General features: G+C 41.9%; 1 protein-coding gene across 1 annotated transcript in view; it reads right to left on the bottom strand.

The window, feature by feature from the left end:
- Positions 1 to 25541, bottom strand: part of nfat5b (nuclear factor of activated T cells 5b) — a 196733-nt gene that overhangs the window by 65835 nt on the left and 105357 nt on the right. The window contains exons 4-7 of the mRNA XM_068049209.1: positions 20790 to 20979; positions 15434 to 15624; positions 7373 to 7545; positions 3418 to 3552 (exon numbers count right to left, since the gene is read on the bottom strand). Of these exons, the coding sequence (XP_067905310.1) occupies positions 3418 to 3552; positions 7373 to 7545; positions 15434 to 15624; positions 20790 to 20979 (689 nt within the window). The remainder of the gene's footprint in view (positions 1 to 3417; positions 3553 to 7372; positions 7546 to 15433; positions 15625 to 20789; positions 20980 to 25541) is intronic.

The following is a 25541-nucleotide window of genomic DNA, read 5'->3' as shown; positions in this document are numbered from 1 at the left end:
GTGGCAGGACATATTGAGAGAGTGGTTAGCAAAGTATATGGAACCTTGGGATTCATAAATAGAGGTATTGAGTACAAAAGCAAGGAAGTTATGCTGAGCATTTATAATGCTCTGGTTAGGCCCCAACTAGAGTATTCTGTCCAGTTTTGGTCACCACACTTTAGGAAGGTTGTGAGGGTCCTTGAGAGATTTACCAGAATGGTTCCAGGGATGGGGGATTTTTAGTTACAAGGTTAGGTTGGAAAAGCTAGTGTTCTCCTTCGAGCAAAGGAGATTGAGGGGAGATTTGATAGAGGTGTACAAGGTTACGACAGGCTTAGATAAGTTAGACAAGGAAATACTGTTCCCATTAACTGATGGTACAAGAACTAGGGGACACAGATTGAGGTTCTGGGCAAGAGATGCAGGGGGAATGTGCGGAAGAACTTTTTTATGCAGCGAGTGGTAATGACCTGGAATTCGCTGCCCATGAGGGTGATGAAAGTGGAGACAATCAATGATTTCAAAAGGAAATTGGATGGGCACTTGAAAGAAATAAACCTGCAGGGCTACAGGGATCAAGCGGGCGCATGGGACTAATTGGACTGCTCCACGGAGAGCTAGCATGGACTCGATGGGCCGAATGGCCGCCTTCCATGCCGTAAATGACTATGATTCTATGACTATACTATGCAGGTACACACAGAAGCATTATAATGGTAAATAAGGGAACTCTGTAGACAGAATTTTCATGCCCGGGTCCCAGTCGTGCTGTTGGGTTGAAATGTGGGTCAGGAACCCTGAAATGCTGGCGGCGGAACCCAGAGGGCGATTTTGGAGGCGGCGACAAATTAAGTGGCCACCTTCAGGAGCCCCGTCCAATTAAGGTGGGCCCCCGAGTCTGGACAGCCAATCTGAGGCAGTCCAGCACTGGAAGATTGGCAGCCCCAATGTCAGAGGTGGGCATTGAAGTATGCAGGGAGGTGCGAGGGCACCTCCATTCCCAGTCGCCCTCCACAACTGAGGGATATAAGGGTCAAAAGGGTTAGGACTGTTAGGCAGGAGGGGGAAAGCTCCGTCACAGTAACTAGCACTGCCGCAGTCATGGCTGTTTATTAGCACGGCACCTTTCCCATCGAACGGAGCCTCTGTCTCCAGTGGTTACCTGGCATAGCACTGGGAGACCGCCGTTTCATGGACACCCTCCTGACTCGATGGGTACCCCGTACCCCAGCTGGAAAATCCAGACGGCATCATGAGAGTACCCTTAATTAAGGCCTCAAGGGGCTTAACTGGCTACCCGCCATGGTAACCAGTCCTGCCATTACCCGCCCTCCTGAAGAAACCCGTTGAGGCGGGAACACATTGTGGAGCTGGCCCGAAGGGATTTCCATTCTATTTTCAGGCCCACCCGCCTCCAGATCTGCCTCTATGGGCCCTTGAAAATTCTGCCCTGTGTGCCAGGTTGGCTCAGTTCATACCACTTCTCGTTCAGAAGGTTGTGGATTTGAGCCACATAGCAGCTCGTATTATAGGCTGAGACTTTTAGCAGGTGAGTGCTAAATTGTTGGAGATACCATTCTTCAAATAAAACATTAAATTGAAGCTGTCTCCCTGTTCCAGTTTTTCTAGACTTTAAAGTTCCCATGACACTATTTGAAGAAAAGCAGAGTTTGTCCTGTTTTCTTAAACTACATTCCCTTCTTCAACCAATACCAAAAAAGGCTGATTAACTATTCATTGCTGTTCACGGCATGTTTCAGGCATATCGTTGCTCTGTTTGTCTATGTAAGCAACAGTCCCCAAACCTCAAAACAATTCTGTGTGCGCAATGAGATGTTGCAATGTGTTGCAATAAGATGCTATGTAAATATTAATGGAGAAAATATAGGCACTTTTTCTGGAAATGATTAGTTAACTACAATATTAACCATTTCCACCCATCACCTGGATTTTAAAAAGTTACAATTTCAGTTTGTCTACTTCAGGGCGGCACAGTGGTTAGCACCGCAGCCTCACAGCTCCAGCAACCCGGGTTCAATTCTGGGTACTGCCTGTGTGGAGTTTGCAAGTTCTCCCTGTGTCTGCGTGGGTTTTCTCCGGGTGCTCCGGTTTCCTCCCACATGCCAAAGACTTGCTGGTTGATAGGTTAATTGGCCATTATAAATTGCCCCTAGTATAGGTAGGTGGTAGGGAAATATAGGGACAGGTGGGGATGTGGTAGGAATATGGAATTAGTGTAGGATTAGTATAAATGGGTGGTTGATGGTCAGCATAGACTCGGTGGGCCGAAGGGCCTGTTTCAGTGCTGTATCTCTAAACTAAACTAAAATGGAACTGGTGCACAAATGCCTTTGAAAACAAAAAGCAAGATTTTTTTTAAAAAACAAAACATCTTTGATGTATTTGACCAGATACATAGAAAGTATCATATAACTTATTAACTCTTCTCCCAGTTAACTATTAAACCTTCTTCATACCATAAATGTGTGAAGCACTTACTAAGGATTACTAGTTTATGGAAAAAGTAAACCCAGTAACATCAGTGATGTGATGACCAACATCACCAATAAGTTATAGACTTTGGCTCACATTCCTGAAAAACAACAGCTCCCAACTTTCAATCATGCTTATAGTAAACAGAAATTAAAGTAACAGTATTAATGGGCAGGTTTTTTTTAATTGATTGTGCATTTTTAATATGTATTGAACCCTGCCACTGTGCTGTGTGGTAGTCTATCCTTTTAACTGGTATATCTACACTCCAATGAAACCTGTCCAGCTGGAATGGGTTTTTTCAGTATGGAGAGAAGGCAACAAGCATGTATCTTAAAAGGCATAACAAAATTACCTGGGAAAAATGCCTGCAAGATGTGATATTAGAGAGCAGTATGCTTTATTGTTTTGTCTTCTGAGCTTCATGCCAAACATTTGTCATATTATAAAGAAGCCTCTCATTCTGAATAAAAATAGCATAGACAAAGTTTACACAACAGGATTCATGGTTTACCACAAAGTAAACCAAGTCATGGTCATGTTACTCACAAGTCTGAAACTAATTATGGAGGTCTGGCTCACTCATGGTTTAATTTTCCACGATGTCCTGTTATACCATTTGTTTATGTTTGATATTATGTGGTATTATTTGGAATTGATTTTTGTAACAGCCCTTTTCAAACTGCTTCCATATGAATTCACATTGGTGCATATTGCAATACATGAGCAGCAGCTGCTGGAACTGTTGCAGATAGCCACCAATGGAGACCTGGAGACAGAAGACTGTTTTTTTAAAGACAGCTAGCGCTCCTCAGTTACTGCATTCAATGCGAGCTGCAGCTAACAGTTAATCCCAGCTCTACATCACACAATACAGATGAGGTTGGTAGCCTCATATTATTCAAGAATTTAAACATTTATAGTTACACAGCATCAACTTACCTGAATTATTCTCTTGAAAAATAACCTTTGTTCCTTTCAAAAAGTTCTTTCCTATCAGAAATAACTCTTCCCCTCCTTTCACTGTGCAAGTGTGCAGGCTTTTTTTCAAGATCTCTGGTGCTCCTGCTGGTTGAGCTTTAATCAAAACGAAAAACAAAACTAGTTTATAATCTATAAAGTGGCTGCACCAAAATTACACAGTAATTTCAAAACTACTGTACCAAAATCCTCATGGACTTTGCAATGTAACAGTACAAGATGGGAACAAGTTTCTTTTGTGTTTTATTTGAAGTGTCCATTATCTCGGTATCGTAAGTCTATATAACAAAATAAACCATCAAGCAAACTACTACATTTTTAACTCTGCATATACACTAAACAGATTAAATAGGAACCTTGAATAATCTGTTCTTGGGAGTCTATGATAGCGAGAGAAATCTTGCCACTACTGATGACCTTAAAAATATGCATGGCAATCTCTTTTAAGATGGTTAGTCTCCTCAAGTTGGTTTCTAATCATCAAGGATCAAGTTATATAAATCAGAAAGGCTTTTTAAAAAAAACCCATGGCACTTATATTGGTGAACTTGTTTTATAAGAAGCGCAAGTTAAAATAGGGTGGAATAGTAGAGGTTAAACTGCTTTAAGGTTTTAGGGATTTTATCTCCCAAGAATTACGGGTAAGAAATAAGAAGAAATGAAACATACCTAATAATGAACACAATTTTGATTCCCTGTTCTACCGAGATCCCAATCTAAATTATGCTGTATTGGAAAACATGGAGCGAAGGCTAGGCATCTCAAAGAAATAGGAACTCGACAGGAAACATCACTAGGGTGCTCTTGTATATCTCTCAGTAGATAACCAGCAACAGTGCTGGAAAAGGCCTAGGTGGAGACCATCCATGTAGTATTTCCTCTCAGCCATAGCAGGTATGTGTCACAATTTCTGGATTTTTAAAGAACCTTTCCTATCTCAATTTCACAGCAGTTCATAAGTTGATCTTGTCCACTATGATCTGCAAACTGTATCTCTTCAGTAATCTGATCTTGCATAGCTGTCTGACCCTAATAATTAACAATGACAGTGCTAGCCTTGACACGGTGTTAATACTCTTGCCACTGAATCCAAGTTATGGGGACAAGCCCCAATCCAAGTCCATAATGTAGACTGACATTTCAGTGCAGTACTGAAGGAGTACTGCACTGTTGAGGGTGCTCTCTTTCAGATGACACATTAAACTGAGGCTCAGTCTACTCTATCAGCAAGCATAAAAGAATATTCAAAGAGGAGCAGAAGAATTCTCCTCGTGTCTAGCCAATATTTTTCTCACAAACATCACAAAAACAGATTACTCGGTCATTTATCTCATAAACCTGGAAAAAGCTGTGTTAAAATTTTCAGGCCTTTTTTCTGAAGCGCTTGCAATCAGATGCATTTTGTTTTTAAAACGTTGTGAAAGTATCATTTAAAAAAATTTAAGTGCTCAAAGCTGATCCATGGGGGAACAGAAACACAGAAATAATTAGACCAACATACTGCGACTTAAGGTCAGAACTACAAGTAACCAAGCCAGGGACTTTGCCAACAGAACAGGCAAGCAAGATGAAAACTCGTAGACTAATCAGATCAGAGAGAACTGGGCTTCAACCAAAAGACACACTCAATTAAAAAAAACAAATTTAATACATAATTACAGAAAAATACCATTCTCTCATGAAAATAACTGCTATGAAAGAGCCAAAAGTATGTCCCAAGCAAGATTGAGAGCAATGTTTGGACTTTTTAAAAAAATAAATGAGTTGACTAAGAACATTCTCCTGACAGTTAACAGGTATAGCTCTGTGTAGGTATGTGTAAATAGAGATTTTGAGTCAATATGTAAACAAGCGGTTGTGAGCAAGCCTATAATGTAACTAGGCCAACAGTGCAGTACTGTTGAGCTATGGCTCCACATTTTGAAGAATAGTTTACTGTTCTTTTTTTTACTATATATTGAGCTACTTTCATAATGCAATGCAGGAAACGTCATGCAAGTCTTAAAGTACATTATGAATGCAGGAGAAGGCAAACAGTTGCAAGGCCTTCTTTCAGACCAACATTATAGGAATAAACAGGTCAAACTGATAAGTTGCCCAACAGCACTGCCAGTATTGAAAATTGCAAGAGATGCAATTCATTACAAGCCATGTTGGCACACAATCTAACAGAAACAAAACACTATTTTATTCTGCAACTTTGGATAGATTAGTACATTTTCCAGTACCAGTTTTGAATAACCAGCTGCAAGTAGCAAACACAAATAGCCACAATGAAAACATTTTTCCCCCTCCATAAAGTAAACTGTAATGCCTACAGGCATCAATTATACTAATTAAACTCCACAGGCATGCAAGCTATGTTTTTGTCCTGGGTACAATGCAAAGGTACAATTATCTTCTAGTTAAAATTTAACAGACAGCATTACACCATTTCACTTTTACCTTCAATGCTAAATCCAGGCTTTTGTGTTGTAACATGAAAGACAACATCCTTTAAAGAAATAGCCATGGTAAGTTATCAATGAATAAGTGAAACAATTTCCTTTTTGTTAAACAAGTTTACTTATGACATAATAATGTTTGATCTTTCAAACTATTAAATATTGCTTATCTACCTGCTGTGGGGATCAGACCTTTGAACTTGAATGCGCCAATGAATTTGTTAATCATCTTACTAACCAATCAACTCTTGGTGTATAAACATTGAACACTGAAGCAGAGTTGCTCGTTGGAAATTAAAGAATGTGATGGCTTTTAGGAGATATATATAGGTGACAATGGTTAGAAATGTTGCTTGGAAGGGGATGCTGGACTTTGGGGATTTGCAAAGGGTGTGGGATGATTTCAGGAGTCTGGAGAAGTGAGCATTCATGGTTTTGTGTGTGAGGGTTGGGATGAGGTGGGGGGAGCGGGGGAAGTAGTAGTATTTCGAGAGGGTTGTGGGTGTGGGGGCAGTAAGGAATTTGGAGTGTTGGAATGATTATTGGGAGCAACTGCAATGCAGTGGTGATTTGGAGGAAATGAACAGTTGGGAGGGGGAATAGTGGGTGAGTTTAGAAATGTGTGGAAATAGAATGAAGGTTTGCAAAGAATTAGAGGAGAGGTTGTGCAGCAGGAAGAGCAATACACAGGGTAACTCTATACTCAATACCAACAATCCAGAAACCTCACTCCTATCCCAATTTTCCACTGCCCCCATATGAACTACCTTTCCCTAAATACCAAGTACACCTTTCACAACTACTCACGACCCCCATTCACCAGCCCAAGTTTTTACGATTACAGGTCCCTTCATCCAGTCCTCACCACTCCAGGCAACCACAGCAATTTAAAATGGATGCACAATTGCAGTACTGGGGTCAAGGATCAAGTGTAGCGCCAAGAGACCATGCCTAATACCGGCTAGTGTGCAGCCTTTTCCAAATACATGAAATAAGATTGTTGTTAAATTCCTTTGAATAGAAGTTCTGAAAAAGTGATTTTCCTACTCTCCAACCATAATTTAATAAGCTATCTAATAATTGATTCCAAGTTATCCATTTCAGGGGTGATTTTTCTCCTCCTTCCCAGTGCCATTCTACAACTGTGCTTTGGCAACCACAACACCATATAATCATTTTAAGAAAAAGTCTATTAGTAAGCAGCATTTTTTTAACTGGTTAAATTCAACAATATTCCTGTACAGACTTGGGAATCCCTAATCCTTCACTCTTAAACACCCAAGCTCTCTGGACTTTGGAAAATGTCCCCCAATGAGGAGAGAGCATGCAATCTATCGTGAACAAACAGAAACTATGTCCGAGTTTCTCAATAGCTTGGTATGAAAATTCCTAAGCATGGTGATGAGTTTCTGCCTGTAGCAGCCAACTGACTAACCAAAAAAAACTAAACTTTTAAAGGTACTACTACTCACTGCATAGGATGGATGATGAAGGTGTCTGCAGAGTTAAAGTAGACCCATCAGTACGAATAATATTCACTCGGAACACCAACCGTGCACGAGTACTTTTCTTCTTGGATCCTGCAAGGCCAATTCGTGCTTCAACATCAGCGTTCCTGAGTTTTAGAATTCCCACACAGTCAACCCTGCAAACACAAAAATAGTGAATAATTTAAAATTGTGCAATAGCTCTCAAGAATAATCTCACAAAAGTGTCCCAGTTCAAGCTGCCACTTTTCTTTCCCTGCCCCTGAACAACAATATCTTGTAGCTATATAGGTCCTTTAACAGAAATGTTCCAAGTCACTTCATAAATAGGTGTAAGAAAAACAAACCCTGCACCAGGAAAATAACCATTAGGAAGGGTGGCTAACAGCTTGGTTCAAGTGGTACATGAGAGGTTTAGGGAAGGATTGTTAATAGACTTGGCCAAACAGCCTCAAGGCTCTGTCACCTATGTTGCGGCAAAGAAGTGAGGTGAAGCACAAAAGGCCAGAGGTAGAGGAAATGGGGCAGTTGGGAGGGGATTTAAGACTGAAGGAGATATGGTGGGACTAGACCATAGAGGGATTTATAGACAAGAACAAGGAATTTAATGAGTTATGGCCTGGGGAGCGAGAGCAAATCAGCAAAGATAGGAGTGATGGCTAAGAACAGTGTGGAAGAAGGTTTGCGTAAAAGAGTTTTAGACAAGTTAGAGTCTACTGTATGAAGAACAGGAAGATAGCACAGAGCGCTTTGGATTTGTCAAGACTGGAGGTGACAAAAACATGTATAATGGTTTCAGTAGCAGAGGAGGTAAAATGGGTACAAAAGCAGTTAATGTTACAGAGGTGGAAGTAGCTCCACATTAGTAGGTGATCGGGGTGGGTGGGGGAGGGGTGGAGGGGAAGAAAACTATCCAATTATTGTTGATGAACAGAATGTGGGGTTTATAGCTCAGATTAGAGTCAAACAAAATGGCAAGAATGTAAATGGTCTATTGCCGCTTCAGAACGGCAGGGAAACGGTTGCAAATAGGAGTTTGTGGCAGGGCTAAAGATGATGGTTTCTATCTTCCTAATGTTGAGCTTAAGAAGTTGTGATTTGTCCAAGTCTTGATACTGGACAAACAATGAGCCCACAGTGAGGTAATCAATTGGTTGAAAGAAGCCATGGAGAGGTAAAGCTGGATATCTTTATCTTCAGCTTACCTGTGAAAACTGGCCTCAAACCTGCAAAGCAGCATTTGGATAAGAGAGAGAAGGCTAAGGACAAATCCTTGGAAAATAACACTGCAGGGAAGGAAACAAAAGCCACTGCTGGGAATAATGGCATGGGGAAGAGAAGGAGAGCCATTACTGGAGATACACTGGCGGCATTCAGATACTTAGGAACTAAACTGTGCAAAGGAGGTTGCATAGTGCTGTCTGCAGTAGAGAAGATGGCAGAGTTAAAGATATTGAATGCTACGGAAAGAACAAGAACAAGAACAACAAGAAAGAATAATGCACCACAGTCACAGAGGACTTAATTTACAGTTCAGCTAGGGCCATTTAATGTTGTGACAAGGGTGGAAGACAGACCAGAGAATTTTAACTAGATGATGATATAACCTTGGATGTTAACAGAAGAAAGGGAAGTTGACAATGGGGTATTCTGTCAATCATCTTCCTTGCACGTCCTTCAATGTCACTCCCAAGTTCTCCCCTTTTCCCTACCCCAAGATGCATGTCCTATCACCTTCCCCCTAGTGTTCATTGTACACTGTATCTGGCTTCTACCCTTTTTACATAGCCATGTTTCTGCCCTTTCTTCATACCCACCCTCCAAAACACAATTTTGGCTTCAGCCTTTGGTCTCCCCATCCTCCATCCCCACCAGTGTTGCTCACAGCTTTGCCCCTCTTTCATCCTTCTCCTGTCACCACTCCAGAGCACCTGCAGAGTCATGTCGCCACCTTAAGTGATTCCATCCTGCTGTATATTGTGGAGGGATGACCAAATTTCAAGAAAATTTCTGACCATGGTATGCATACAAATCACTTGCAACAGAACTTCGATCAAAGCTCCCTCACTGCAGTGGGTGAGTTGGGAGTGGGGGGGGGGGGGGGCTGGCGGGGGGTGCAGGAGAAAACAATCCATTTGTAAGTACAGACACTCAGTTGAGACCCTGAAAATGTTGACTGATACAGTATGTTCAACAAATATGTTTACTACAAGATCAGTCCGCAATACGCCCAGGGGTACTTGATTCAGACACTAGTTGTGAAAGAACAGGCAAAAAATAATTTATTCCTCACCAGTAACAATTGCATCACATATTGCCAGGCAATGACCATCTCCAATGACAGAGTGTGTCCAACCACCTGCTCAGGTCGGGAAAAAGAACCCGACCCGATCCACAGCAGACCTAAGCCTGACCTGACCCAAGGCCCTCCAATTTTGCCCCGCGCCCGACCCGACCCAACCATCCCTTTACTTACCTTCGGACTCGGAACCTCCAGGAAGCTGCAGCATGTGCATGATGACGTCATAGAGACGTCACTTGCTCACTGTGCAGACTCAGTTTCGTCCCGGACTCCCAGCTCAGGTAATTTTTTATTTTTATTACTTACCAGCAGAGCACTTACCGTGTGTGTCTGGGCCGGCCCGACCCCAAAAGACGGACCTGGAAGAGGGGAGGGACCCGACCCGAACCCGACATGTCATCTGGTTTGGGTCAGGTAGCAGGCCTTTACAACTACCTACCCTTGACATTCAATGGTATTGTATGGCATTGCTAAATCCTCATGATCAACATTCTGGGTGTTAACATAAATATTGTGGCTACAAGATCAGGTTAGAGGTTGGGTATTCTGCAGCGAATAATTCATTTCCCGACTCCCAAAGCCTCTCCATCATCTACAAGACATGTCAGAAATGTGATGGAATACTCTCCACTTGCCTGGAGTGCAGCTCCAACAACTCAAGAAGTTCAACACTTGTTTGGAACCCCATCCACCACCTTAAACATTCACTCCCTCCACCACCAGCACACGGTAGCTACAGTGTGTACCATCTACAGGATGCAGTGCAGTAATGCGCTAAAGTTTCTTCGACTGCACGTTCCAAACCCATGACCTCTACTGCCTAGAAGAACAAGGACAGCAGGCACATGGGGCCAACACCACCTCCAAGTCACACACTATTCTGACGTGGAAATCTATCACTGTTCCGTCACTGTTACTGGATCAAAATCCTGGAACTCTCTACCTAACAGCACTGTGGGTGTACCTACATCATACCAATTGCACTGGGTGAAGAAGAAAGTAGTAGCAGGACATTTAGAAAATCATAATGCAATCAGGCAGAGTCTACATGGTTTTATGAAAGGGAAAGCAGGTTTGACAAATTTATTAGAGTTCTTTGAGGATGTAACAAGCAGGATGGATAAAGAGGAACCAGTAGATGTAGTGTATTTGGATTTCCAAAAGGCATTCGATAAGGTGCCACGTAACAGGTTACTATACAAGATAAAAGCTCATGGTAACAAATAGAAGCAAAATACTGCAGATGCTGGAAATCTGAAATAAAAACAAGAAATGCTACAAATACTCAGCAGCTCTGGCAGCATCTGTGGAGAGAGAAGCAGAGTTAATGTTTCAGGTCAGTAACCCTTCATCAGAAATGGCAAATGCTAGAAAATGTAATAGGTATTAAGCAAATAAAGCAGGGGTGGGACAAGAGATAACAAAAGGGAAGGTGTTGCCAGGACAGAGGGTCACAGAGAATAACTGGCCAGAAGGTTATGGAGCAAAGGCAAACGGTATGTTAATGGTGTGCTGAAAGACAAAGCGTTCGTGCAGAGTCAGCATGGTTTTACGAAGGGTAAATCGTGTTTGACTCATTTGCTAGAATTCTTCGAAGCTGTAACAAGCAAACTGGATAATGGGGGTCCTGTAGATGTAGTATATCTGGACTTCCAGAAGGCATTTGATAAGGTGCCGCACTAAAGGTTAATACACAAGCTAAGATCACATGGGGTTAGGGGCAACTTATTAGCTTGGATAGAGGATTGGCTAACCAACAGAAAACAGAGAGTCGGGATAAATGGGTCTTTTTCTGGTTGGCAAGATGTAACTAGTGGGGTGCCACAGGGTTCGGTCCTCGGGCCCCAACTATTTACAATCTACATTAATGACTTGGATGCAGGGATAGAAGGTACTATAGTCAAATTTGCAGATGACACTAAAATAAGTGGAACAGTAAGTTGCAATAAAGAAATAAGAAATCTACAAATGGATATGGATAGGTTAGGTGAATGGGCCAAAATTTGGCAGTTGGAGTTTAACATGAGGTTATCCATTTTGCTCGGAAGAATAGAAAGGCAAATTATCTAAATGGAGAGAAACTTCAGAGTGCTTCAGCGCAGAGGGATCTGAGTGTCCTCGTGCATGAATCGCAGAAAACTAGTATGCAGGTACAGCAGGTAATAAGAAAGGCAAATGGAATTTTGGCATTTACTGCTAAAGGAATAGAGTATAAAAGTAGGGAAGTGTTGCTGCAACCGTACAAGGCATTAGTGAGACCGCACCTGGAGTATTGCGTACAGTTTTGGTCCCCTTACTTGAGGAGGGATGTAGTTGCATTGCAGGCAGTTCAGAGGAGGTTCACTAGACTGATTCCAGAGATGAGGGGTTTGTCTTATGAAGAGAGATTGAGCAGTTTAGGCCTTTATTCTCTACAGTTTAAAAGAATGAGAGGAGATCTAATTGGGGTATATAAGATGATTAAGGGGATCGACAAAGTAGACGTAGAGAGGATGTTTCCTCTTGTGGGGTAATCTAGAATGAGAGGTCATTGTTTTAAATCTGCTACTCATCCTAAAACTGAGATGAGAAGAAAATACTTCTCTCAAAGGGTTGTGAGTCTGTGGAATTCGCTAACCCAGAGTGCAGTGGATGCTGGGATAGTGAGTAAATTTGAGGCGATAGACAGATTTTTAATTAATAATGGGTTGAAGAGTAATGGAGAACGGGCAGGAAAGTGGAGTTGAGGCCGAGATGACATCAGCCATGAATCGTATTGAATGGCGGAGCAGGCTCGAGTGGCTGAATTGCCTACTCCTACTCCTATGTTATGTTCAGAGAGGGTGTTAATTGACAGATAAAAGAACAGCCCTGGCCCCAAGCACAAACATGAAAAAAAAGTGGGTAGGCACAAGGTAAAAAAAAAATGATGAAACAAACTAAAATAAAATAAAGAAAAAAGAAAAAAAACGAAAAATAAAATGGGGGGCTCGTCATGCTCTGAAATTATTGAACTCAATGTTCAGTCCAGCAGACTGCAGCATGCCTAATCGGTAAATGAGATGTTGTTCCTCGAGCTTGCGTTGATGTTCACTGGAACATCGCAGCAAGCCCAGGACAGATATGTGGGCATGAGAGCAGTGGGGGGTGTGTTGAAATGACAAGCAACCGGAAGCTCAGGGTCCTGCTTTCGGACTGAGCAGAGGTGTTCTGCAAAGCAGTCACCCATTCTGCGTTTGGTCTCACCAATGTAGAGACCACCACATTGTGACCAGGTGTTGGGGGTAATGGAGGAGTGGACCAGGGTGTCGTGGAGGGAATGATCCCTTCGGAATGCTGACAGGGAGTGGGGGGGGGGGAGAAGATGCGTTTGGTAGTGACATCACGCTGGAGGTGGCGGAAATGGCGGAGGATGATCCTTCGGATGTGGAGGCTGGTGGGGTGGAAAGTGAGGACAAGGGGAACCCTGTTGCGGTTCTGGGAGGGAGGGGAAGGGGGGGGGGGGGGGGCGGGTAGAGGTGCGGGAAATGGGCCAGACATGGTTGAGGGCCCTGTCAACCACGGTGGGGGGGAATCCTCGGTTGAGGAAATAGGAAGACGTATCAGAAGTGCTGTCGTGGAACGTTGCATTATGAGAGCAGATGTGTCGGAGACGGAGAAACTGGGAGAATGGAATGGAATCCTTAAAGAAGGCAGGGTGTGAAGAAGTGTAGTTGAGGTAGCTGTGGAAGTCGGTGGTCTTATAATGAATATTAGTAGACAGCCTAGCCCCAGAGATGGAGATAGAGAAGTCGAGGAAGGGAAGGGAAGTGTCCGAGATGGACCATGTAAAGGTGAGAGAAGGGTGGAAATTGGAAGCAAAGTTGATAACGTTTTCCAGTTCGGGGCAGGAGCAGGAAACGACACCGGTACAGTCATCAACGTACCGGGAAAAGAGTTGGGGGAGGGGGCCTGAGTAGGACTGGAATAAGGAACGTTCAACATATCCCACAAAAAGACAGGCCTAACCAGGACCCATGCAAGTACCTCCTCTCTCCTCACTATCCCAGGCCCCAAACACTCCTTTCAGGTGAAGCAGCAATTTACTTGTACTTCTTTCAATGTAGTATACTGTATGCGCTGCTCACAATGTGGTCTCCTCTACATTGGAGAGACCAAACGCAGACTGGGTGACCACTTTGCGGAACACCTCCGCTCAGTCCGCAAGCAGGACCCTGAGCCTCCGGTTGCTTGCCATTTCAACACTCCCCCCTACTCTCATGCTCACATCTCTGTCCTGGGATTGCTGCAGTGTTCCAGTGAACATCAACGCAAGCTTGAGGAACAGCATCTCATTTACCGATTAGGCACACTACAGCCTGCCAGACTGAACATTGAGTTCAATAATTTCAGAGCATGACGGGCCCCCCATTTTACTTTTATTTTTAGTTATTTTTTCTTTTTTACAAATTTTTTTAAAAAGTTTATTTCATTTCATCTTAGTTTGTTCAGTTTGCTTACCCACTGTTTTTTTCATGTTTGTACTTGCTGTTGTTCAATCTTCTGTCCGTTATACCCTATCTGTACTAATGCTTTGTCTTTCAACACACCATTAACATATTGTTTGCCTTTGCTCCATGACCTTTTGGTCAGCTATGTGGCCTTGTCCAATCTGCACCTTCTCCTGTGTTATCTCTTGCCCCACCCCCGCCTCATTTGCTTATAACCTGTGACATTTCTAATATTTGTCAGTTCCGAAGAAGGGTCACTGACTCGAAACGTTAACTCTGCTTCTCTTTCCACAGATGCTGCCAGACCTGCTGAGTGGTTGCAGCATTTCTTGTTTTTATTATGTAAAAAAATTCAAACTGATTAACACAGTTTCAGCTTAGGACCGATATCAACGCTCCATTGCCTGAGCCGTTGAAGCAGAGGCTGTTTTTGTTGCTCTAGAAGGAACTTGGCATTTATCAAACTATGTGGGTGTAACAAGGTGGCATTACACTTGGCAGCAGTGCTGAGCTCATTCAGCCAACTGACTATATACCAGCCACATACAACCTCAAACTCAGCACAATTGTTTAAGGTTGTACATACCAGCTTTGCTGTATCAATAAAGCATTAATCTATCAAGAGAATCACAAATCTGAATTCGGAGACAAAATTGCTGAAGCTTAAGCTTCCAGTTAGTTTTGTGAAATGAAAACTACAATATCTCATTTAACTTTTAATTTCTAATTGAAACACAATACATTTATTGATCTCTTCTAATGTACTCCATTTTATGAACAGCACTTTCTGCAAAAACAATCGTGAGGTAGAGCAAAATAAGGTGCTTTCTCGCCTGAAGGTTATAATTCATGCTGAAGTACATTTTCACACATGTTGTTTACATTTAGATACTTTGCCCAAGTGAATATTCTTCATGCCTGGACCTAGACAGTAAACACCAGCAGCTACTTAACAGTCGGATGAAGTACAGTTAATACCCCATTCAGCATTATTACAGGAGCAATTCTGAACAACATTTTTTCTCCCCACTGTGGGGGCATTGTTGAGCTGCACCGTTGATGCAGCTGAAATCAGCACAAATCAGAAATTGAACTTGGAACCTCCCTTGTCTAAATGGCTCAATTCCACACTGGATATTGTCTTTACCAACTGAATTAATAGGGGGAACACAAAATTAAAATCCAATATTCACACAAAAAGAGTACTCGCCATATGTTCTAATCTTCTACCAGGAAATACAATAATGATAGCCATAGATCTCAATAAATACTTACGCGAGTGTCATGTTATTTCCAGGATCCAGGCTGACCTCAATCACAGTTGTCCCTTCAATTTCTACCTCCTTGCAGGGAGTAGTATTTCGTCCAGTGACTCTGCACGCTTGGTAAAAACCATGAGGTTTGACTCGGCCAGAGTCATTACCAACAAAAACTTGTAAGATTACTGGCTCGTTGTAACCTTCCAACTAAAAGAAAATAATTGAAGAGCTGATTATTTAAAACCTTTGATATGACACAAGGAACATTTTAACTTTTAAAAGTCTGCAAATGATACGTAACTTGGAAAAGAGGCAAACAATGAGGAATGTAACAGATTTCAGGGGGACAGACAAAATGAAATGGGCAGGCGCATGGCAGATGAAATTTAATGCAGTGAAAGGTGAAGTGATTCATTTTGGTAGGAAGAATAAGGGGAGGTCATATAAACTAAATGATAAAATTTTTAAAGGGAATACAGGAACAGAGACACCTTGGGGTGCACATACACAAGTTTATGAAGGTGACATGTCAAGAAGGCTGTTAAAAGGCAAACCGAATCCTTGGCTTTACAAATAGTGGCATAAGAGTACAAAAGCAAGGAGGTTATGCTAAACCTTTATAAGACACAGGTTAGGCCCCAATTGGAGTATTATGGACAATTCTGGGCGCCAGACTTTAGGATGATTTACCAGGGATGAAGGACATCAGTTATGTGAAAGTCCAGAGAGACTGGGAGCAAAGAAGGTTAAGAGTTTAACGGGAGATTTGATAGAGATGTTCAGAATCATGAAGGATTTTGATAGAGTGGCAGAAAGGTCAATAAGCAAAGGAGACAAATTTAAGATAATTGGCAAAAGAACTTGAGGTGACACGAGGAAAAAATATTTACACAAGTTGTTCTGATTTGGAATGCACTGTCTGAAAGGAAGGTGCAAGCAGATTCAATTATAGCTTCAAAAGGGAATTGGATATATAGTTGGAGCAGAAAACCTTTCACGGCTGTGAGAAAAGCGCAGAGGAGTGGGACTAACTGGATTGCACTTTCAAACCACCAGCACAGGCACGATGGGCTGAATCGCTTTCTTCTGTGCAGTATCATTCTATGATTCTATGAAGTGTTCTTATAAATTTGAAATCAATGTTTGGCCTTAGAAAATAGATAATCTTTCAGAACAGCAAATAAACAGAAACTGCAATTTTTTATTTTTATATTCATTCATGGGATGTGGGTTAGAGGCCTACTACCCGACCCGAACCCGACGACATGGGTCGGGTCGGACAGAGTCCAGATCGAGTCGGGTCGGTCCGGACACACAAGATAAATGCTCTGCTGGTAAGTATTAAAAATTTTTTAAAAACTTACTTGAGCTGGGAGTCCGGGACAAAACTGAGTCTGCGCAGTGAGCGAGTGACGTCACTGTGACGTCTCGCGCACGCGCTGCAGCTTCTTGCAGGTGCGGTGTCAGGAAGGTAAGTAAAGGGATGGTTGGGTCGGGCTCGGGTCGGGCTGAGTAGTGGCGGGTTCGGGTCGGGTCGGGCTTGGTGCAAAATCGGAGGGACTCAGGCTGGGTCGGGCCCACTGTGCTTATAGAGTCATACAGCATAGAAACAGGCCCTTCGGCCCACCGCGTCCATGCCGACCATAATGCCTATCTATACTAATCCCACCTGTCTGCATTAATTCCATATCCCTCTATGCCTTGCTCATTCAAGTTCCTGTCCAGATGCCTCTTAAATGTCGCTACTGTTCTTGCCTCCACCACTTCCTCAGGCAGCTCATTACAGATACCCACTATTCTTTGTGTGAAAAAATTACCCCTTTGATCCCCTTTAAACCTCCTCCCTTTCACCTTAAATCTATGCCCTCTAGTTTTAGTCACCCCTACCATGGGAAACAGACTCTGGCTATCTACCCTGTCTATGCCTCTCATAATTTTATATACTTCTATCATGTCCCCTCTCAGCCTCTTTCGCTCCAGGGAAAACAGACCCTGCCTAACCAATCTCTCTTTATAACTCAAGCCCTCCAAACCAGGCAACATCCTTGTGAATCTTTTCTGCACCCTCTCTAGTTTAATCACATCCTTCCTGTAGTGCGGCGACCAGAACTGCACACAGTACTCCAAATGTGGCCTAACCAACGTTATGTACAACTGTAACATGATGTCCCAACTCTTGTTGTCAATGCCTCGGCCGATGAAGGCAAGCATGCCATATGCCTTCTTCACCACCCTACCTGTGTTGCCACTTCCAGGGAACTATGTATTTGCACCCCACTCTCTGCTCAAGAACACTCCCCTGGCCCCTGCCATTCACTGTATATGTCCTGCCCTGGTTTAACTTCCCAAAATGCATCACTTCACACTTGTCTGCATTAAATTCCATTTGCCACTCCCTTGCCCACTTTCCCAGTTGATCTATATCCTGTTGTAACCTTAGACAACCTTCTTCACTGTCCATTATACCACCAATTTTGGTATCATCTGGAAACTTACTAATCATGCCCCTTACATTCACATCCAAGTCATTAATATATAGGACAAACAACAGAGGGCCCAGCACCAATCCCTGCGGCACACCACTGGTCACCGTTCTCCAATCTGAAAAACAACCCTCCACTAGCACCCTCTGCCTCCTATCACCAAGCCAATTTTGTATCCAATTTGCTAGCTCACCCTGGATCCCATGTGTTCGAACCTTTTGGACCAGCCTACCATGTGGGACCTTGTCAAAGGCCTTGCTAAAGTCCATGTAGACAACGTCCATTGCCCTGCCCACGTCAATCCTCTTGGTCACCTCCTCGAAAAACTCAACCAAATTCGTGAGACATGATTTCCCACACACAAAGCCTTGCTGACTATCCCTAATCAGACCTTGCCTTTCCAGATGCATATAAATCATGTCTCTCAGAATCCCTTCCAATAACTTTCCCACCACTGATGTAAGGCTCACCGGCCTGTAGTTCCCTGGCTTATCCCTGCTGCCCTTCTTAAATAAAGGCACAACATTAGCTATCCTCCAGTCTTCCGGTACCTCACCCGTAGCTAACGATGATACAAAAATCTCTGCCAGGGCCCCAGCAATCTCCTCCCTTGCTTCCCATAGCATCCTAGGATACACCTGGTCAGGCCCTGGGGATTTATCCACCTTAATGTGCTGCAATACCTCCAACACCTCCTCCTTTGTAATGTTGATATGCTCCAGGATGTCGGTATTCCCTCCCTTCAACACACTAGCTTCCATGACCTTCTCCATGGTAAGTACGGACGAGAAATATTCATTTAAGACCACGCCCATTTCCCGTGGTTCTACACATAGATTGCCACACTAATCCTTAAGGGGACCTAATCTCTCCCTAGCTACCCTTTTACTCTTAATATACATAGAATCTTTTAGGATTCTCCTTTATTTTATCTGCCAGGGAAATCTCATGGCCCCTTTTCGCCCTCCTAATTTCCTTTTTAAGTGTAGTCGCCTTCCTAATTTCCTTCTTAAATGTAGGTTCGGGTCGGGTTCTTTTTCCCGACCTAAAGCAGGCCTCTAATGTGGGTGTCATTGGCAATGCCAGCATTTATTACCCGTCCCGAGTTTACCTTGAAAAGGTGGTGGTGGGTCTTCTTCTCAAACCTTTGAAATCTGTGTGGTTGAAGTGCTCCCATGAAGCCATTAGGTAGGAAGTTTTAGATTCTGATCCAGCAACAATGATGGAATGTTGATATATTTTTAAGTCAGAATGGTGTGAGACTTGGAGGGAAACTGGAAAGTGCTGGTGTTCCCATACACCCACTGCCCTGGTCTTTGTAGGTGGCAGAGGTCACAGGTTTGGAAGGTGCGGGCGAAGAAACCTTGGGACTTGCTGTAGTGCATTCTGTAGGTAGTACACACTATAGCTATGATACACCAATGGTGCAGGGAGTGGATGCTTAACCTAGTGGATGGGGTGCCAATCAAACAAGACTACTTTGTCCTGGATGCTGTTGAGTTTCTCGAGTCCTGTTGCAGCTGCACCCATCCAGGCAATTGGACAATATGCAATCGGACAGTATGCAATCACACTTCTGGCTTGTACCTTGCAGATGGTGAAGAGGCTTTGGGGAGACAGGAGGTAAATGATTAGCTAAAGATTAGCCAGCCTCTGACTTGCTGTAGTAGTCACAGCATTTATGTAGCTGGTCCAGTTGAGTTCCTGGTCAATGGTGACCCCCAAAATGTTGATGGTTAGGAACTCAGCAATGGTAATGCTTTTGAATGTCAAGCGAAGGTAGTTGAACACTCTCTTGTTGGAGATGGTCATTGCCGGGCACTTGTGTGGTGTGACGGTCTCATCAGCCCAAGCTTGATTTCCAGCAGCATATCAGAATAAGATTCATTTTTCGTAAAAGCAGCTACTTGTGCAATGTCTATGTTTCTTTGCCAGAATTTGTATGGCTTAGTTGTGACGTATGCATTTGTTTAGGGCCAAGTTATCAATATTGCTACCAAGTATTAGACAGTGCAAAGCACATCAGAATGACAGAATTATTTAACATTAGCACCACATTTTCCATCTTCAGTCAATCCCTAGTGACTCTGGCATCCATTTGGATAATTTTGATCAACTGTGAATAACATCTATTTATCTTTCTTATACTAGCCTGATGCAAAGGATGTATCTGCGCTCTTCAGTTCTTTTTTTGCTTTAACCCAATATGAGCTAAAATTTACCGAGGGACTCCCACATAAAAATTTCACATCACATACAAGTGATCAATGTTATGATAGATATTGCAGAGTTGCTAGGACTTCAGAGCTCTTGCTGTTTTGGAATTTCTATCAAGTACTGGTGAAAAAAATCAATTAGTTTATCTCTATTTAATCAGCTAATTGATCCATTTTGCTTCATGTTATTTGACCCTCACTAAACACTAAAAAGCAGTTTCTAGTCTGAACCAGACTGTCAGTGTGTTATTTTTTGCTAAATTCATAGGTTAGGAGTCATGGGTCCATCTGCTATAGTTTTGCCCACTGTAACTTCTTTCTCCTATGTGCACAACTTATTAGGCCTCCCAACTTCATGACATCTGTAAACTTGAACATATAACTCTAGTGGAAAGTATGGGAGGCAACACAAGTCATAGCCTTCTGAATTCCCTTATTTTCTCCATTAACCTCAATACCCTTACATCCCAGTACCTATTTTCCCTTTAAACACCTCAAAGACTGGGTCTTTGGCTTTCAGGCTTTCACACAGCCCGACTTCATATGATTAATTTTTTTCTGGATTTGTTTATAAGTGGCCTAGCTCAAATTCTGAAATTATGACCCCTTGTTCTAAACCAAAAGTTTTTGTTTACTTACAGTAATTCTTTTCAAAAGCAGGGAAAACAATTACCTTTACTGTTGGAAAACCTTGTTGTGTCCGATCTTTCACAGAGCCACGGCTACCCTCGGTCAAGTACCGTGCCCTGTGCTGTGTCTCAGGTTGAACCAGTACCTTGAGTTCTTTGCCCTCACTTTTAGCAGGATAGTGACCAGTTAGTGCTGGACCCTTCTTTAAAGAAGTTTTCTGTGGTTCCGTTGTTCTGTGAAACGTTAGAAGTATTTATTACTGAAATTACTTCAGTGATATGCAAGACATTTTTTGATTTCAGTTGCATATTGCATTATAGCACTCTCTATGTTTCTCATCTTGCAATAAATTATCTTTTATTTTCCTAAAAGACCTTGCATCATTTCTGTTATTATCTCCCTCTAGGGAGGAATGTATAAAATATTCCATTACTCTAAATTTGCAATTCTGTTATTTAAATACCCAAGAGTGATTTACCTATCAAAGGTACAGTGATGCAACAATTGTGATTTACCTATCAAAGGTACAGTGATGCAACACAATAGAGAACGGATTGAGATAGTGTTGGGACATATAGTCAATATCATTTCAGTGAGCTTATGATCCCATCTATGCTGCAGGAAGAAAGGCAATGGAGCAGGTCTCGTTCCTGAGCACGTAGGAAGTATGTCTTATACTGAGCCAAGGCCATGGGAATATTTCATTTCCTCAACTGCCTTCTAGCCCGTAAATTTAACTGCACTTTATGGGCTGAATTTAATTGCGCACTGCATTCCGCGGAGGTGTGCTTTCAACTTGGCGGCCTTCCCATATGGAAGGGCTGCCGAGGAGCCTCCGCGATATCTTGCGCAGGGGATTATTTAAATAGTGGGGGCAGAGCGGCTGCCCCTGAAGACAGAGGGGGCAGCTGCCGCGTCCCTAGCAACACGTCCAGTGCCACTGCGTAGGCGCCATTTCTAAAGGGCTTTAAGCCCTGAGCAGCAATTTCAATTTTTTAAAGGAACCAGGAATTTATTTTTTAATAAAAACTCTAAATTACACACAAAAGCGCCACTTCCACCCCTCAATGATCACACAATAGATTTATTTCCCTCGCCCCCACCCCCCCCCCCGAAAACCATTCTTGACAGTCCCAAACTTTGCACTCTTTGCCCTTCAACCCCTTCCCACCATCCCCACAGCCAATGAAAAATGTTTTCCCCTTTCCTCCACCCCTCCCGCTCTGAAAATTTTATTCTCCACCCACCCCCCCACCCAACCAGGTTCTCACCTCGGAACTCCATATGTTCCGAAGGCGCGCGAGCTGTGTTCGGAATCAATAAAATCAGCTTGGGACGTCCGCTGCCTGCAGTTAAGTTTTTTAGCGTCTAATTTAGGTTCATTTGAATATTTAGATGAAGGGGCTGCCGCCAGGCGGCTGGGGGGCTGCACCGAGGTCCCACCACCACCCGTAATATGCGGTGGGCCGTTCTCGACATTGTGGGTCGAGGCAGGCCTCTCCCCACAACATTTTACCGGCCCCCGCTCTGCCATCTATGGCGTCGAAGGGCCGGTCAAATTCCGCCCTATTTGTGTGTGGAAGTTCTAAAAAGAAATCAATCTGTAAAAAGAAAATTGAATTTGTAGGTTACTTTTGTCCCTGCCTTGCCTCCCCATTGCACCATACAACCAACCTGCTCCATGGACTTTCCAATCCCTCTCAGCTCCATCCACTGGGAAGTTCATAGAGGTGTGTCAGGATGTCTCACCCTCCAGCTTTCCTTGCTTTTTGGCCCCTAATTTTAACTCCGTACTATTCTTAACAGCACAGCTAAGATTGGGAAGTTGCCATCTGAGCAATCCTACTCAAGAACTTGCATTCTATCATTCTGTAGTGAGGACTTATTTTATTGCCTATCTAACTTACACAACCAAACACTATCTGGTTTCATACCAGTTTGAGAATTTCTTTTATGTTGCGCATCTGGACTGGTTTGGTAATTTCACAGCAGAATATATACCATATATTGTAAATGGCTACTTATACATAAGTTGAAAAAATAGCCATTTTGGAATCATACAAATCAGCAGGTACAATTAATAATTTAGGCTGACCATTTTAATATATGCACAAAAGAAATTAATTCAACTTCATGGCTGCTTTAAAAAATACATTTATAAAGCTAAAGAATCAGGTGGCAATTTTTAAAAAAAATCTATTTTGAATCCAGAATCATTTATAATTGCAATAACATACTGATATGGCTTTATCAGTGGAATCATGCCGGCAGCATAAATGGGATAATAGCTAAATTTAAGATTTCCACCTAGTACACACAGCTAAATCAGTAAATCAGCCCAATGTAATGCTGCATGTAAAATAAAATTGAAAAGAATGTAAAGTTTTAAATATGGAATACTTGGTAATAACAGATCATGGAGTGCAGATAATATAAGCTATTGCAGCAAAGTTCAAGCAGTTTAATAACATGGTCTGAACCCCAAGACATTACATCCTTCAAACATATTTCAGCCAGCGTTATCCTATATAATGTATTAATGTACTGATTTCTTTTTATTTCAAAGAGCCACTCTTGCCACCCATCCCCTTCCAATGTGGGTGTCCCAGAAAATGGAGGCAGTTGGCCTCCTGGAATTGAATTACATGAGACATTATTTTATAATTTGATTTAAGAAGCAGTGCTATTAAGCAGAACTACCAACTTTCACAAGAGCACAAAACAGGCAGTGGCAGATCAGCCATCCATGATACACATCACTCACTTTTCTTTTGCCAATGAAGTCAGGAGAGGTGCGTAAGGGCCAGCTTGTTTTATACCCCCACCGTTCTTGAAAGTTCTACCCATTGTGTTATTTCACTAAATGTTAGAGGGAAATTGCATACAAGGGAGTCTGGAATATGCAAGAAGACTGTAATGCAGCAGGGAACTGAAGTGATGTTGCGAACTTTGTTCAGTTCATGTTTTTCCCCCCCATTGGGAATGTCATACCAATTGGATGGCTGAAACCTATTTTGCTGACCTCAAGATAAGGCAAGAAGTGATAATGCACCACATGATTATTGAGCCGGTAATACTATTGAGATTTATTTTACTTGGTGATGGAAAGGAATATCGTAACTTGTATATACTTCTGAAGTCACAAAACTGCAATATAAATAAAAGATACAAAACAAAAACATACTTTTAACATAGAGATCCTTCCAAAAAAAGTTAAAATATAAATAAAAAAAAAAGATTTTGAACTCATTTTATACAGACCAATAGCAAAACATGGACATCTTTTCCTTCACAATTACCAATTAAATTTCTCTTCATTATTAACACCCAGGCATGTAGTTAATTCTAAGCTTCAAATTGTTATTAAAAAAACAAAGAAATTAGCTTAAAAATTAAACCATGGATTGCAATAGAAATTGCACTTTTAAACTAGCTACTGCTACTTAGAAAATGGTCATCAGCTCCATCCATACCAATAAATTCAAAGTAATGACTGCCACTTCACTATAGAGAAAACAAATGACACTGCAAGTGCCAAACATCCCTATATTCTAACTGTAAATGTAGCCTCTGTTGAGTCTGATTTCTCTTTAGTCCACCTGTCAATTTCCAAATACAAAACAGGATTTGAATGATCTTTTAGCCTCGACAATATTTGTTTACAACAGTTTTTTTCTGACCTGATCACTCCCTAATATTGCCATGGCCACCACTTTGGAACTGGAACTCAAACTGCTAAGTATTGCCAATCCATTAAAAAAATCCCAATAACTTACATTTTAATTAAAAAGGTGTGATAAAACTGGATTTTGCTAATGCAAAATTCCATCTATACTTTTTAAATTTAAAAGGCCTTTATGATAGACCAAAGACTAAAGTATATTGCTATTTTATATAGCTTTTTTAAAGTCCAAAATGTTTGTATTACCACTTTGCAATGATTTTATGGAAGATCTTGCAGTAATGGAGTTCCCATCGTTATACATATACTGAAGTACCCTGGAATGTTTCACAAATGATTTCTGTTGCCTATGTACATAGCACTTTTCAGACTTGCATTCATTTTCAGACTATTAGATTACTCTTCAGATTTCAATTTAATTGGTCTGTGCAAATTCAATCAATGCACTAGCTGTATATGACTAAAATAGATCTTTTCACTTTAGTCAAATTATAAACCCAGCACTGAAATCCTTATTGATGCAGCTCACAATCACAGTATGGAAAAGTCTGAATATCTTTTAAATTGAATTTATCAGTTTGAACACATTATTAGTTAAATTACACTATAGCATATACAGAAAGGAAAATATATCTGAAGAACACAACCATACAAGATAAAACTAAGAAAGTGACAGGAATATAAATGGATAGTTATGTGAAGTTAAGTAAATTATTACCAGAATGATTTATTAGGAAGTCGTTGGTCCAAGTGCCTGTCCATATCAATTACACTGAAGATTACTAAGTAGAAAAGCACGGAATAGCTGGGAAATGAATAACTAACTTATAACTAGCTAATTGAGTCTGAGGATGCCAAAGGACAGTTATTAAGGGTGCAGCATCAACACTGAAAAGATAATTAGTGAGTATTGTTTGTTGTTACAGATGCATATAAATTATTTGGAGGAAGGAACAGTTACAAAGCTCTCCATCTTCCAAATTGGGAGGGGTCATAAATAGTATGAACCAAGTGGACCAACTGCAGAGGGAGCGGGACAGGATTGGACAGTGAACCAACAGATAGTGGATAATTGTTGTGCAAGGTTGTGAAGCTGAGGCAGGGAAAAATTGG

The sequence above is a fragment of the Heterodontus francisci genome, chromosome 17 (assembly GCF_036365525.1).
Source record: "Heterodontus francisci isolate sHetFra1 chromosome 17, sHetFra1.hap1, whole genome shotgun sequence".
Taxonomy (NCBI): Eukaryota; Metazoa; Chordata; class Chondrichthyes; order Heterodontiformes; family Heterodontidae; genus Heterodontus; species Heterodontus francisci.
This window is presented reverse-complemented; position numbering and strand designations above follow the sequence as displayed.